This window comes from Pelobates fuscus, chromosome 6 (assembly GCF_036172605.1).
Source record: "Pelobates fuscus isolate aPelFus1 chromosome 6, aPelFus1.pri, whole genome shotgun sequence".
NCBI classification, from domain to species: domain Eukaryota; kingdom Metazoa; phylum Chordata; class Amphibia; order Anura; family Pelobatidae; genus Pelobates; species Pelobates fuscus.
In genome coordinates, this window is record NC_086322.1 from 25,185,376 (window position 1) to 25,201,988 (window position 16,613).

Consider the following 16,613-nt stretch of genomic DNA (forward strand, 5'->3'; position numbering starts at 1 on the left):
CTACAGCCAGTTTCTCCACTAGACTGTTTTTATGGTATAGCATGAAATCTAGCCCTGTCTTGCCTTTATTTATTGAACAAGGGTCGATTATGAATTCGTCCCTCACAAAAGCACTTTAGGAGGCATAGGGGGTGTGCTCCTTTGGAAAACAAACGAATGAGCAATTAAAAACGATGTATGTAACATGTAAACACTAACATATCTATTGTAGTGGTGCTTGAATTGGAGTTTCAGCCCAATATGTGAAACACAAATACCTACCCTGATATCATAGCATATCTTATGCAGTCTAGCATAAAATCCATAAGATTAGATCTCAAGTCAAGTTTACTAGTGGCATTTGTCTGGGCTGGAAGTTCTGGCACCAGTTCCATGGTGACACATGACCAAGATCTACTCCCTATACGTTGATTTTTGTTCCATCTTATTTCATGCAATAATATCAAACTAAAGTTTAACTTTATGGACCTGGAGTCCTTATAATGGCCATTGTGCCAATTGTGCGTAATGGCTTACATGTAAAACTCAAGTCTAAAGATTATCTTTGAAAATTGTCTTTTACCCTCTGGCTTAGCTAGAGCATTATTGTCCTACTTAAACACCTATTAGGAAACAAATTAATAGTTATTAACTTATGGACTGAGGGTTCTGATATAACTTTGTTTTAACTGCTACATCAGAAAACAATTGCCATGCCAATTCCTGGGTTTAAAGGAACACTCCAGTAGCCTGAGGCCCTTCAACGTCCTGACGTGCTTTAGAGGTTAACTGCATGCCCCACCTGGCCTATTTAATAAAAGTGACAATTTTAAAACACCGTTTTGTCAATCCCATTTTTAACACCTCATGTCTGACACATGGGAGGGTTTCCAGCCTCATTCGCTTTGAACTGTAGTTAAAAGTGGAAGTGAATGCTTCTCATTGAAAAGCATTGGTTTCATCGCTTCCTTATGAGAAGCATTGGTGGTGGATTGTAGTGACTGATATGAATGGACCGTGTGACCCACTGCTCCTCTATGAGAAACAGCTGGTTGGACACAGTTTATCAGTTATGATGACTTTATAGGAGGCAGTTGGAAACTCCAGCAAGGACACTCCCAGTGCTGGAGTAAAGGTTAATGTAACAGGTGCTTAAACTATTCAGTGCCTTAATGGGGAGGCAGTAACCCAAACACAAATGGTAACCCCTAATTAAAAATTATATATACATATCTTTAATTGGAGTGGTCCTTTCCATAAAATTCATAGCATGCATTATATATTATGTGTAAAGGCGGTGAGCACTCTGTGCTTTATATTGTCTAGATGTTTGTCACAAAATGTGATAGAGCATGTCTTGGTTATCTGCCAAACGGCATAACAATAGACTTGTGAACAATAAGTGGTTCTCATTCATTATTGTCATGTTTAGCTGTATGTCTTCTCCTTCGTGTCTCTCTGCTTGGACGTCAGAGACAAGGGCGCTGGACTTATGGTGAAACGAGATTTGGTAATAAACACACGCAATGTGTATCATGCAAAATAGTATGACCGATCTATTGAATAAACCAGATATAATAGGTCTGCTCTTTCTTGTGAAGGATTGATAGGTCTGTTATACAGGCTGTATTAGAAGACTGCCCACTACTTTGACACCCCTAGTGCAAGGCTTTGGAGATATCGAATGCAGTAAATTTGGACATGAAGATACTATATGGCAAAATGTAGTTTAATTCCTGTAGGAAACACTCTTCTAGAAGATAACGGTTATTTGGAAGACTTTGATTAGTTGTATTAAAAAGAACCAGCAAATAGTGACATTAAAGGGAGTGTAATGATAAAAAATAAATAAAAAAAAAATCGCAATCCTACAATAAAATTGCAATCCTACACTCTTAGCTTGTGCTTTTCGGATAAACAAGGATTGTCTGGGTCACTCCTAGAACCAGTTTACAGATATTCCTATGTGTGGAGAGGGTGCACAGGACGGAAGGCCTAATTTCACCCTCAAGTACATTGTCTACCCGGCAGAGAAGATAATTTGGGGAGTAATAATAATTTCCTTGTTGAGGTTTCTATAGCATGGTAATAAAGTCCTGTAGTCCTTCCTTCAAGAGGAAGGGGGGTTATATATATATATTGACAAAATATGTCAGTTTTTCAGTATTATTAATTCCGTTTGCCCTTTTATTTTTCCTTATAGTCAGCTGCAAAACATCTATTAAACATATAATGACAGAAATATGAAAGCCAACAGTTTAGTGTATCCTTTCCTTTTTTTTTTTTTTTTTTTAAATGACAAGAATAGAAAGAGAGGAAAAAAAAGGAACACGTCTTCCCTAGTGTTACCCAACGTGAACAATTCAGGCTTTCTATGTCAGTAACTGTAACACAGTAACTCTAATTGAACAGATAAAATTAAGATTTCTAACATACATGGCACAAAAATTGGCAAAATCAGTGCAATAGAAACCAATCACCCAACACCTGGCAAAAGCATGAAAACAAACATTGCTACCCCTTCTTTTCCTGGAGCCATATGCATTGTAGGAAGAAGCATTGAGCCTAAGCCAGAGTACCCCAAAAGTAGTTTGTTATACATTTTATACACTGTTAGGTACTGTAGTCATTTGCCCTTTGAAAAGAGATACAATAGTACAAAAGCCAGGCGGAGGGAACTCTGGTCCATTCAGTGTACAATGACCAGCGCCATCCTGAAGGCTCTAAGTAAGGACGGTGTTGTGGGTCTCATGAATGGTGGGTGTTAATGAGGCCTCGAAGTTGTTTGGCCACAGTTTCAATCAGCTTCTGCTTGTCTCTCTCATTCTTTCTAAACTGAGCGAAAACATTGTTTTTCCGACTGGGGTCTTTCATCCTATTGGAGAAAAACAGAGAAGTATATTAGGAAATCGAGAAGTTACAAAATACTTTCAAAGTTCACACCAACGAATGGATGCACTTCAAGCAGTGACAATGCTAATACTGTTAAATATGTATAGGCACATTGTATTATTCCAGTTGTATTTCACAGACAACACTGTTCTACCACCCAGCATATTTAAATTCACCATGCTGAGTTAGAGAAGAACTTAAAAACCACTTCCATGCATTGAGTGTATTTGTAATGATACCAAAGAGAAACAGGAGTGAGAGAACAGGCAACACACACACACGCAGAGAGAACAAGGGACACATACAAGAGGGGAACTAGAGAAGGGGAATGGGCACAGGAAGAAAGAAAAGAGGGAGTGGGGACACAAGAAGTGAGTAGGGGGTAGTAGCACAAGTGGGAACACGAGATAGGGGAGGGTGGAGGCGGGTCTATAGGAAGGATTGTTATGCTGATCTGATAGACCACAAGGATCCCAATAATCAGTAATTGCTCCATCTACAGATCAGTCTAAAGTGAACACAAAAAATGTATACACACATAACAACATTGGTGTTTTTCTTTTTTGTTCCATATTGCTCAAAATGCTTTTTGTGTCAAGAAATTTCCCCAAAGTCCGTTCATTCTTTTATTTTGAAAGGAGTATAAATAGGTAGATTTCCAGTCAACAAAAATCCGAGCTTGGCCTTGCTGTAGAGGTCAACATTTTATGCTACAATCTTCACATACTTGTAAAAGCTCCAACTAGGTTATCATCGCTTCTACATCAAAACACATCAACCTAGCAGGCAAATCTCATCCACGCCAGTGAACAGTGCCTCATAAGGGGACATATAGAGGAGGGAGAAAGTATATTTAATAATTACATAGTCAGTCACACAAAACTAATTTGTTGAAAAACCCAAGCCATACAAGAATGCAGTGTTTAGTCCTTGGGAAGACACTGGTAGGTACAAAATAAATTTTCCCTTTGGGTAATCTTACCACGTTCAATACACATATTAGTCTTACCAACACATGTAACAACACAGAGTTTAGTACTGGGGAGAGGTCTCAGTTCCATTTAATTTTGGGAAGTCTCCACCAGAAACAGTATTCAGAGTTTAGTGTTGGAATGCCTGCATGACATAATTTAGTATTCAGGAAACACTCCAATTCATTCCATAAGCAACATTGAGCGGTACTTACATTCTATGTATCCTTTGGTAGATGAACAAATATATGAAGAAAATATTGGTGGGAGAAAAAAGTTGAAGTCAAATTAAAAAGTGAAAAACACACCTTAAGTGGAATCAGACTAAGGAATTGGATGAACTACAACCACATAACTGTGGACAACAACCATCTGAGGCGTCGCATACCATTTAATAAAATGCTTCTTAAAATAAATGTAAAATTAGGAACGTTCTCGCCCAGTGAAAATTTACCCTATACATTCTTTCTTGGGGCCGATAAATTCTAGCCTGTAGCCATGAGATGCAGAAAGCGGTAAAGGTGGCCACCGTGACCTCATATAAAGAGATACTAAATGTGACCTAAAATGTTTGATCATTTAATACATCGTTTATAATACTTAAAAGCCAGAGATACGTTGGACTGCAGGGCACTGGGTGAATGGGATGATGCCGGTCTCATGGCTCTGGACACTATGGTCACCAGAAGCACTACAGCTTAATACAGTGGGTTTTAGTGACTATAGTATGTCCCTGCAGGCTTTTCAATGTAAACGCAGTGTTTACATTGCTGCCTACTAACAGATCTAGTGGCAGTCACTTAAAATGCTTCCTAGTTCAGTGCTCACTGTGTGCAGCACCAGTGTCCAGTGTTTCCATGCGCTAAACGTTCCTCATAGAGATGCATTGATTCAACTTATTTATGCAGGGTCCTTTTTTACCCACTGTTCCTGTCTTTTATTATTAGCTGCCCCCCCCCCCCCTCCCCCCTTCAAAATAATGTAAAACTCTGTGGAATAAGTTGGCACAATATTAATGCCAATAATAAGAAAGTGAATGTACTTTGAGTGCAGCCAGAGAGGAGGTGGAAATACAAATATAATCATACTACTATACTAACAAAGCTTCTATTCACACTATAAAATTATTGGTGAAAAGATGTATAATGGCAGGGCTGACAAGGAAACTCCACACACCTGTCTACTTTAGCCCTGAAGAGTAACCTTCATTTTATAGTACATTTTACGGTCCAAACCATAGTGTCCAGGACATTACCAGTAACTGGAATTACATCTCATTCACCTTGAGGGCAGGTTCCACCCTACACAATTTAGGTTATTTCTGATTTACGAGGTGCAGTTCCAGAGAGGCTGGTTGCCATATTAATTTATGGCCGACCTAGTATTTTTTGTTCGACACCCTTGTTTACCCAACATAAACTTTACAAAACCGGACAGGGCTGACTAATTCTCAGAGATGAAATTGTGTGTTTAGAAAGACACGTATGAAATCAGTATCATAGAGATCACCAGCCTTGGTAACAATCATGAGTTTGCCACAAAGACCAGGAGTGAAATCACGTCAGTTTTAGTGGGAAAGCAGAGCAATGATGGCTCATTTGACCGAGGTCAGAAGTGTATGACTCCAAGTGATACGTTATATATATATATATATATATATATATATATATGTAATAGTATGCTGGTTCTGAGAAATATAGCTAGGTATCTACCTCATATGAGTCCATAATTCTATACATCGATTTAAGAAGAAGATCCATTGTACAGCACCGTGGAATATGTTAGCACTTTATAAATAATAAAAATAATAATCCTTGCACGTACGGCCAATTCTATAACTGCATTGAAGACACTGTGATTGGAACTGTCAGTAAGCTGACAGCAATCACAATGCAGTTACTGTCAGCTGGGGAAGCAGTTGTATTTATATCTCCAGAAAAATTCTGCTGAGTGGAAGACTAAGTACCTAGTAAAGCCTTGCTGGTTAATGAGATACTCTTATTTTTCCTACTTTGATAAAACAATGTATAAATACATTAAAAACAATGCAGAAAAAAAGACGATAGCCAGATTACTCACTTTTCTAGCAAGGTGAGTGCTGTGGTGGGGTTGACTCTCAGATACTTGCATGTAGGCTGTCCATAATCAGCAAGGTACGTGGACCAGTCCCACTTGATGAACAGATCTAATAGCTGCAGGAGAGAAGTAATAAATGTCAGCAGGCTAAATTTAAAGGTTTAAATTATACAGCAGAATGCAAACAGGAAAACACGCAAAGTAATGAATTGCCTGAACGTGCATACACAAACACAATATTATAAATCTATATATATATAAATGTAGACATGTTTGTGACGAACTGAGCTTTGTCACATGTTCTTGGAGGGGCTTGCTGGCCAATCTCTTATCAAAATACTACGGGCCCTTTAAAAAACTATGTGAACAGACATAGTTTGTGTGATTTTATATTTGGTTCGGGAACCCAACAGCCGCACGAATCGGAGACCACCCTAGAGCTTGTTATGCCGAATTTCTACTTTGTAGCAATTTCCACCGCAGCATTCTAAGTGTTCGTCTGGGTGGCCGCAATTCCTATGAGGTGGCGGCCATTTTGTTCCAGCGAACGCACGCAGCAGTGTTTGGGCATGAAGCCCTTCATGAAGTCTAGGCTCATGTTTGGGGGATTGGAGAGCTATATTCACTCTGGGGATTGCTATAATCACTATACTCCCTTGGATCACAACACTTGCTCTTGTAAGAGCAATCTGCTTCGGTCTCTGGACTAGGAGATGTCTACCCACTGGATCTTGGGTCCAGGGTGGGTGGAGGACAGCGAGGGTTTACGGTGGTTATGGTGTTCTGTGCAGGGCTTATGGGGCTCGCAAGTACTAGGAAGCAGCGATTGGCTGAGGTACCCAGTCGGGGTGCCAGGCGGTCCGTCACAATGTTAAATTGTGATTACCTCAATAATTTGCTTCTTAGTGAGGCTATGTACTCCCTCTACCTAATCACTGTATCAGCTATATCTTAAAGGAACATTCCATACACCATAACCACTACAGCATGCTGTGTGTCAGGTAAGTTTGTGTTGATGTTGGTCATTGTAAATAACTCACAATAAAATACACACTTACACACCATATAGGAAAACGGATGTATGTGTGCTACAAGATGGATTCGCAATGTGGTGTGTGTACTTGTGCACAACTGAGACAAGAAGGGTAACTTTTCAGCAAAAACCTCATGTAAACTATTAACCATCAATAACCCATGTAGAATGGAAAGGAAAACGTGACAAAAAAAATAAAATAAAAATCATAGATATTATTTATTGTTAAAAGAATATTTTAAAGCCATTTTGTGTGCCAGAGGGCTATAGCAATACATTGATCACACATCTTCTGTGATAAAAGCACAGCATGTAATACTGAAGCAGGATCCTTGGAACTCCATGAACTAACACTGTCATCGTCATCACGGAATCACAAAAAATAGCTATAACTTACAGATAAACTTCTATAAGCGCGGATTAAGGGAAATAAATCTTGGAGGGACAATCGAATATTTGCTCTATGCACAGTGAATGAGCGCTACGAAAATGGATAAACGTGCCATGCATTCGGGGGCTTCGCACATATTCCTTTATTTTTCGGCTTGTGCCCTTCGCTGGTGACACGGAATCCCTGATTTAATGTGAGCCACTCTCCGCTGAAATCACACGTAAACTTTTCACCTCTGGAGACACGGCACTACTACTGACTAAAAGCAGAATAAAACTGAAGTGCAAAGGCATTCATCTCACAGGAGTTCCAAGAGTTCAGACTGTGCCTGCTGGGGAAGATTCCAACATGAAATATGCATATACCATTAATTCTTTCGAGGCCAATACATCAGGCTTGACGGCACACACACTCAGAGAAATAATATGTATTTACTAAAATCCTATTTGAGTTTGGGATTAACATTGCAGAGAAGTGGCTTCCACTGGGTGGATGCGAGTTTGTGTCACTCACACCTACAAAATGTCAAGGTGCTGACGGCAGATGGACAGAGAACGATAAACCTGTATCTCTATATTTTGGTCAGGCTCACCACTCTCTGTGTAATATTCATTGGGCTTTAACAGGAGAGATCAAGATATAAAAAAAATCCCATCCCAATAACCTCTGTCAGAGAATTGGCAAACGTATACATCTCTAAAGGAGTTAAAACGTTTAACGTCAATACAACTACTGCAATACTATGGCTGCGGTTTTTCTGTTCCCCAAAACATTGGAAAAATAAACAAAGAATTATATATATAAAAAATAAATGTTAAACAATTGGATGATCGTCTCCATAACCTTCTGATAGTAACTCACCCTATTAAAGATATGCACCATTTAACATTGTTTTTTATTTATTGCATTTGTTAAAATGCTGCAGGATGTACAGACCTGGAGAGCAAAATGTAGGTGCTGCAGAACTGTAGGTCATATAAATATGGAAAATTTGAAATAGAGAGAGGAATCCACACCAATCCCCTGGGTATTGTTTACAAGGCATAAGCACACAAGAGGCTCAACTACACAATGCTGAGTGGGCTGTATGTGACGGGTGGTCTGTGCCACAATGCACTGTATGTGACGGGTGGTCTGTGCCACAATGCACTGTATGTAACGGGTGGTCTGTGTCACAATGCACTGTATGTAACGGGTGGTCAGTGCCACAATGCACTGTATGTAACGGGTGGTCTGTGTCACAATGCACTGTATGTAACGGGTGGTCTGTGCCACAATGCACTGTATGTGACGGGTGGTCAGTGCCACAATGCACTGTATGTAACGGGTGGTCTGTGTCACAATGCACTGTATTTGACGGGTTGTCAGTGTCACAATGCACTGTATGTGACGGGTTGTCAGTGTCACAATGCACTGTATGTGACGGGTGGTCTGTGCCACAATGCACTGTATGTGACGGGTGGTCTGTGCCACAATGCACTGTATGTAACGGGTGGTCTGTGTCACAATGCACTGTATGTAACGGGTGGTCAGTGCCACAATGCACTGTATGTAACGGGTGGTCTGTGTCACAATGCACTGTATGTAACGGGTGGTCTGTGCCACAATGCACTGTATGTGACGGGTGGTCAGTGCCACAATGCACTGTATGTAACGGGTGGTCTGTGTCACAATGCACTGTATTTGACGGGTTGTCAGTGTCACAATGCACTGTATGTGACGGGTTGTCAGTGTCACAATGCACTGTATGTGACGGGTGGTCAGTGCCACAATGCACTGTATGTGATGGGTGGTCAGTGCCACAATGCACTGTATGTAACGGGTGGTCTGTGTCACAATGCACTGTATGTGACGGGTGGTCTGTGTCACAATGCACTGTATGTAACGGGTGGTCTGTGTCACAATGCACTGTATGTAACGGGTGGTCTGTGTCACAATGCACTGTATGTGACGGGTGGTCTGTGTCACAATGCACTGTATGTGACGGGTGGTCTGTGTCACAATGCACTGTATGTGACGGGTGGTCTGTGTCACAATGCACTGTATGTAACGGGTGGTCTGTGTCACAATGCACTGTATGTAACGGGTGGTCTGTGTCACAATGCACTGTATGTAACGGGTGGTCTGTGTCACAATGCACTGTATGTGATGGGTGGTCTGTATCACAATGCACTGTATGTGATGGGTGGTCTGTATCACAATGCACTGTATGTGATGGGTGGTCTGTATCACAATGCACTGTATGTAACGGGTGGTCTGTGTCACAATGCACTGTATGTGACGGGTTGTCAGTGTCACAATGCACTGTATGTAACGGGTGGTCTGTGTCACAATGCACTGTATGTAACGGGTGGTCTGTGTCACAATGCACTGTATGTAACGGGTGGTCTGTGTCACAATGCACTGTATGTGACGGGTGGTCTGTGTCACAATGCACTGTATGTGACGGGTGGTCTGTGTCACAATGCACTGTATGTGACGGGTGGTCTGTGTCACAATGCACTGTATGTAACGGGTGGTCTGTGTCACAATGCACTGTATGTAACGGGTGGTCTGTGTCACAATGCACTGTATGTAACGGGTGGTCTGTGTCACAATGCACTGTATGTGATGGGTGGTCTGTATCACAATGCACTGTATGTGATGGGTGGTCTGTATCACAATGCACTGTATGTGATGGGTGGTCTGTATCACAATGCACTGTATGTAACGGGTGGTCTGTGTCACAATGCACTGTATGTGACGGGTTGTCAGTGTCACAATGCACTGTATGTAACGGGTGGTCTGTGTCACAATGCACTGTATGTAACGGGTGGTCTGTGTCACAATGCACTGTATGTGACGGGTGGTCTGTGTCACAATGCACTGTATGTTACGAGAGGTCTGTGTCACAATGCACTGTATGTTACGAGAGGTCTGTGTCACAATGCACTGTGACGGTGGTCTGTGTCACAATGCACTGTGACGGGTGGTCTGTGTCACAATGCACTGTGACGGGTGGTCTGTGTCACAATGCACTGTGACGGGTGGTCTGTGTCACAATGCACTGTGACGGGTGGTCTGTGTCACAATGCAAAACTACAATGTAGGTAGTTAAGCGGGGTGCATGTATGTGGTCACAATGCACTGCATGCCTAAAATGCACTACATGTATGCGCTGTGAGTGGGCAGTGTACTGTACAGTGACTGTATGCTGTCAGTTGATAAACTGCATGTTGTTAAATAGGCTGTTTGTGAATGCATCCACAATGCACCGTTAATCTCCCACAATACACTCCTAGACAGAAACCCTGACACAGAGCGCATTCACACTGGCAAAAATACTAAATAATGTAATCCAGTGATGTCAAACCTTTAGCACTCAGCTGTTCCGGTCTGCAATCCCCATGACTCTGCCAAATAGTCCACGACAGACGAGTGCCAATGGTAAGTCATCACATATCTATATAATGACCAGTGAAGGTCTAGTCTAAAATGATGGGAGTTTGACCCCTCTGCTGCTGGAGTTGTAACTCCACGTCCAGCAACGTCACGGGGGTATCATTGCATTGAATGTCAGTCACGTGAATGTCAGCTTCTGTGTCTCTGCCGTATGCACATCACTGGACCAACAGGGAGCATTGGAGCCCAGTGGGACCCAAATAAAGGGGCAAACTGCTGCTAAATGAATCCATCCAATACCAAAGAAATAAACCAGGGTATTCCTGGTATCATAACCACTACAGCGGGCTGTAATAGAGCAGCAGCTTGCCCTCTTACTTGGGTTCCTGCCGGGCTCTGAAGTTCCCTGTTTGGAGAAAACCTTTACATTTTCCCAGGGCTGTATCCCTTTAAGCTGTATGTTACCAGTGCTGATGACAGATAGTCTTTAAAATTCGTGTGTAACAAAGAATAAAAATGTAATTTACACTCTGTAATATGACAGTTCTCAAAACACCGAGCCATGGGGTGGTTGGAGAATGTTCTCAGATACTTTCATTTTATTAGAATAGGTAACCAGGTTATTTTCGCTAGGGAGGCCCTGAGGCATAGACTTTCAGGTGGCCGCACACTGCTTTAATCACACTGTCACTCACTGATGGGTTAAGGGTCAAAGGTAAAGAATGAAATCAGACAGCCAAGCGCCTTACGAGAAACAGCCTAATATTATGCAATATTTTCCTGTACTGATGTTTAAAACACGTTAATCATATTCCATTTACAGCAACAGACAGCTTAATTGCAAGATATCCGTGTGAACTGACTCCGCAATCTATTTTAAGTTACGCTGGACGTGTGAAAAATATTTGAATGCACTTTAAATGACACACGTTTCTATGTATGACTTGTGACAGTAGCCCCTGAATATCAGAGACTGCGGGGGCCAGAAATATATGGTCATGTCATGTATAAGAAGGGTATTGACATTTATAAATTAGTAGCAGACCCCTATCTTGAAAATGCAGTGCAATATTGGGAAACATGTTGAATGATTTTTGCACAATTTGGAACCAGGTAAAGTACTGGGGTTACAAAATAAATACAATTGGATACCTATCATAGTTAATATTAAATACAATCGGATATCTATCATAGTAAAAGTTGCAAAGTTTTTTTTTTTTTAATAAAAGGTTTCCTATTAAATTGATATCCGGGTCAGCATATTGTTTTAGTAGACTATAAAACTATATAACTTGATAATTAAATTTTTCGATCAACAGTAGTTAACACCTCATAGCTTCAAAACGACTGATTATGAGATACAACGGGACCCTATTTTCGGGCAAAACACACGTGATAGAAACTAGTAAGTTTGCAGGTGTGATGGATTCTGATGCTCCGAGGAGGTCTTGGGAGTGCACCTGAAACCAGTGGCAGCGTGGTGGTGGAGATGTGCAATGGCTTGTGGCACATGTTTTTGATAGAGAATTTACCTATGAGTCAGACTGAAGAGGAGACAGTTATGTAGTGCCTGTGCAGTCTGGTTCTTGATTCACCTGTATGTGAACTTTCAAATTCTACTTGGCAGGACTGACCTAGAGCTGAACCTGTACTCCACCTGTTCTGCTGAACGTTACCAATGGTCCATAAAGATAGGGAACTTCCAAAAAGGTACGACATGATTTACGTAGGAGGTTGAAATCTGCGGGTATTATAATCTTTGGACATGTACTGCTTTAAACACCCTCAGGAGACAGAAACTTCAGCCCAAGTTATTATTACTGGCACTTATACACCGACCAGTATGAAAGGTCAAGAGGGCCCCTGCCTGTGAGCGAATATCTAGCCATTGAAGCCCTTTTATACAAAGTAATTCTAGATAGCCCGTTGGCTTACAATCTAAAGGTTGAGCACAAAATTAACACAGGTAACCTGGATTTCCTAATCTGGGACTCCTGACTCACAGCTCTATTATAAATTGGTGCGATTCTAAGCCAGTCTCAGAGCTGAATGCCGTAACAGGATGCTGTAGGCACCATCAAATTCGCAATCACACTGTGTCATGGTGGATAGATTAGATATAGGAATGTTACAATGGGCTACTTTTTCTTTCAATAAAAACATTGTCTATAATAATTAGTGCCACTGAAACGTGCTGTATTAGTCAAATTGAGAACCAGCTTGCCAAAAACACAGGCAAATCTCCACTTCTGCTATAGTCAGCGACCGCCTGCAATAACGAAATGTAACAATTTATTTTCAGTTCATTACAATTTGGTATCAAGTAGATACAAGTGTGTCTACGTATTTACACAGATACGAGAATTCGTTAATCATGGTATAATATATACATATATACTGTGACGGATATAATACAACGATTTTAGGATTATTAAGCAGGTTATATGCTCTTTATGACTCATTTCAGCAATATTTGTACTTGGTAACAGTTTTAGTAACACAGAATATAATTTAAATACTGCTGGAGCGTGTAGAATTACAGGTACACAAACATGAAATGAAAAGACAGGGATGGGGAAAAAAAAAAAGTAAAGATCTTCTATAAATAATGTACCTGTATAGAGGAGGGACGAATGATACCTTAAATGTCAGAGCAAATGAAGATTAAAATAGACAATAACCTTAAAATAATGTTATTCAACGTCCGAACGGAGACATAGCCCTGAAAGTTGAACATGCTCTTTTGTCATCAATACAGGGTAAAAAGTCTGTTTAAATCAATCAAATCGAATGCTTTTTTCTTGCTTCATTATATATATATATATTCAAAACAAATGGAAACATGGCCAATGGCCAGACTAGACTGGTTGGGATTTAACACAAGGCTGAAGCTATATCTTTGTCAGGTAGACGGAGGAATGCTGCACAGTGAATGGGCTAGCTGCTCACTCGTTAAAACTTCAAGACACGAGTGTCAATCCAACTGTTTGATGTATTGTGCCTACGCAAAAGTTACACTTGCAGGAATGTCTGATGATGCACAAATCTGGAAACTTGTTAGCTGTTCTTGATTTGGGATTACATTAAACCTCCGTACTTTACATAAAAGGTGTGTGTGTGTATGTATACATACACACATTCACACACACTACTGTGCAAATTTCTTACATTCCTCACCCACCAAAAACATAACAATATCTCCATAGATACAGACTATTGAAAGCACAGTAAGCTTTCCATTGAGCGCATGATCCACAAACTGAGATTATCATCTATGAATATCACTTTACAGGAATAGTGAAATACACATGTATTATTAAGGCTATAGTGAGTGTCTCTTTCCCTCCTCTGTGAGGGTTTGAAAGGTGACTATTACTTACCTTTCATCCCTCACCACACTGGTTTTCCCGTGGTCGCTCTGCCTTCCTAGCTGAGAACATCAAGATTGATGATCTCAGCCAATCCAACGCTTTCTCATAGTGAATCATTATGCTAGTGTGCATGCACAGCAATGCTGCTGTGGGAGCAGAAATTAATGAGAACAGAGTCTGACTCTGATGTGATGAAGACTGCCACTAGAGGCAACTTAACCCTGCGAGATATTGCTGTTTATACAAAACGGTAGAACTGGACCTGGTGCCTTTAGAGGTCATTTACGAAGACAGTAGATGGAATCAGAAAAAGCACACAGCATAACATCTCTGTCAGTCTTGTACATGTTGAGAAATGTATTCTTGTTTCTTATGAATGGGAAAGGTAAAATGACATATACTTGGAGCTTACTAAAAAGAACAGGAATAGATTTTTTTCCCCCTCTAAAAACTGTAGCCTAATTTGTTAGAAAGGTCTCATTTGCACAGTGAATCACATAATTATAATGTTGCAGGACAGGCATCTTACATTCGACACCTCTAGATGTTGCTAAACTACAACTCCCATGATTCTCTAGTCACCGATTGCATTGCAGATCAGGGGGGATAGAGGAGTGCAGAGTTTGAGATTCCCTGTTGCGCTATAAAAAGTAAAGATGAGAAATAGTTTGCCTCCATGAAGGAATGGTAATGGCTCCGCATTAGATGAGGGTAAATAATTGATCCGTAGACTAAACCTTTTCTTGGTGTTTATGAAAGTGTCAATGCTAAGCCGGCTGCTGTGAGTACGAATGTTGACGGGCATTCTCCCAACACGTTCGGAGAGAGGTCATTTCAGTTACAGAGGGCTGCACAGTGGCCAGGATCACGTAGTCAAATAAGGAGTTGGAGACGGTCCCTGTGCTATGTCAGTATAAACTCTGGATGGCCTTGTCAGAGCAATACTTCATTCAGTGTCACTCGCTGATACAAAATAAAAAGCATGTGGAAGGGCTCTACGATTTTCTATTTTTCTTTATTTTTTGGCTTTGAAGCAAGATAGTCAAGACTTAGAAAATCCATTCCTCTAAAGCCCTGAAAATGAATCATTTCGGTGAAATAAGGTGAGCAGAAGTGTAGCGTGGTGACATTTCATGGCTGATATAAATATATAAATGTACAGGGACCTGGGGAGAATGCTGGCTTACCGTGGCAACACAAGTGCTACTGGACTACATTTCCCATGATGCTTAGCCAACCAACATTAGGGTCTTTAGGAAATTATTAATACATCATTATTTTGAGGCGTAAAACAAAAAAACAAAAACCCAAAATAAAGTTCCGCAAACAAAATCAATAAAATGAGAATGGCCTGTGTGTTCACAACCATCTTAATAAGGGTAGAAACGCAAATAAAAACATGGTTGCCCCAGCAGAAAAACCTATGACCATTTGAATGTGAATGCCGAATGGCTTGAGATGGGAAGGATGTGATATAAACAAAACAAACCATACAAATCTGTAAAAGAACATAAAAGCAAACACAGAATTCATCACATGTTCAGAAATGAAGAATAGGCATAATTCAGCTTTAAATCAGAATAAATCTGGAATAAAACAGAAAATCACGCGAAAAAACACAAACGAAAGATCACCGCAAACAACTCACACACTTATTGCTGCAGGTTAAACTTACAGAACAAGAAGTTTGGACCAACACTATCAGCACACCGGCAGTGAGGGATTATCAAAATGGAATAATTTAGATGTTGAATGGTAAAACAATTAACATTGATACAGTGCTGCCCTGTAGAAGCACCACATATTGCACCAGCAATCATTCAATTGTCAAAGTCACTCAGACCTTCCCCCTTCCGAATGTTTGGTCAAACAGCACCTAAACCACTAGATGACGTCTGCATGACTAATAAAGGACTTCACAGCCACCTGATTTGCCGTTTGGCTATTTCATTAACCTAATAGGATTATTTACCTATATTTAAGTGTATAGCGGAAGGGACGTGGTGACCCATACCCCTGTTTTTATGGACACAGAGCATTGTCTATTAAAAACTTTTATGTATACCACATCGTAATTAATTAATCAATAGCTACATTTAGGCAGCCCTTTTCATTCGCACTGCGTAAGAGAAATTACATCACGTAAGTAGACGGTGTCTGAGTTGCAGTCATCGTAGGCCCGCTGCAGTGGTCAGTGGAGACAACTGGCTGTGATTTGATGAACCTTATGGGTAGGAGTCTCATCGGATCATTTTATAAACAAATCCGCTTATCCAGCTGCGCTAATATCAGCCTTACCAGTCAACCCACTTTCATCCAGGAAATCTCCAAGAACCTTCAGAACTGATGACATTTCACTATTATTTTCAGCATCCTTGTTTATGTGCATTTTTATGAAGTAATGGATGTTTTGCACGAATATTTACAACATAAAGCCATGCAAACTCACATTTTATATGGAAGCAACGGCATCAAATGACATTCGAAACAGAAGATGAACTATTTGCCCACGGCTGTCA

The 16,613-nt window shown here is 40.6% G+C and overlaps 1 protein-coding gene across 2 annotated transcripts in view; it reads right to left on the reverse strand.

The window, feature by feature from the left end:
* Nucleotides 1–1,694: 1,694 nt before the first annotated feature.
* Nucleotides 1,695–16,613, reverse strand: part of EXOC6B (exocyst complex component 6B) — a 253,118-nt gene continuing 238,199 nt past the window's right edge. For both annotated transcript variants that reach the window (XM_063457580.1, XM_063457579.1), the window contains 2 exons: nucleotides 5,922–6,034; nucleotides 1,695–2,854 (listed from right to left, as the gene is read on the reverse strand). In XM_063457580.1, the coding sequence (XP_063313650.1) occupies nucleotides 2,728–2,854; nucleotides 5,922–6,034 (240 nt within the window). In that variant the 3' untranslated portion in view covers nucleotides 1,695–2,727. The remainder of the gene's footprint in view (nucleotides 2,855–5,921; nucleotides 6,035–16,613) is intronic.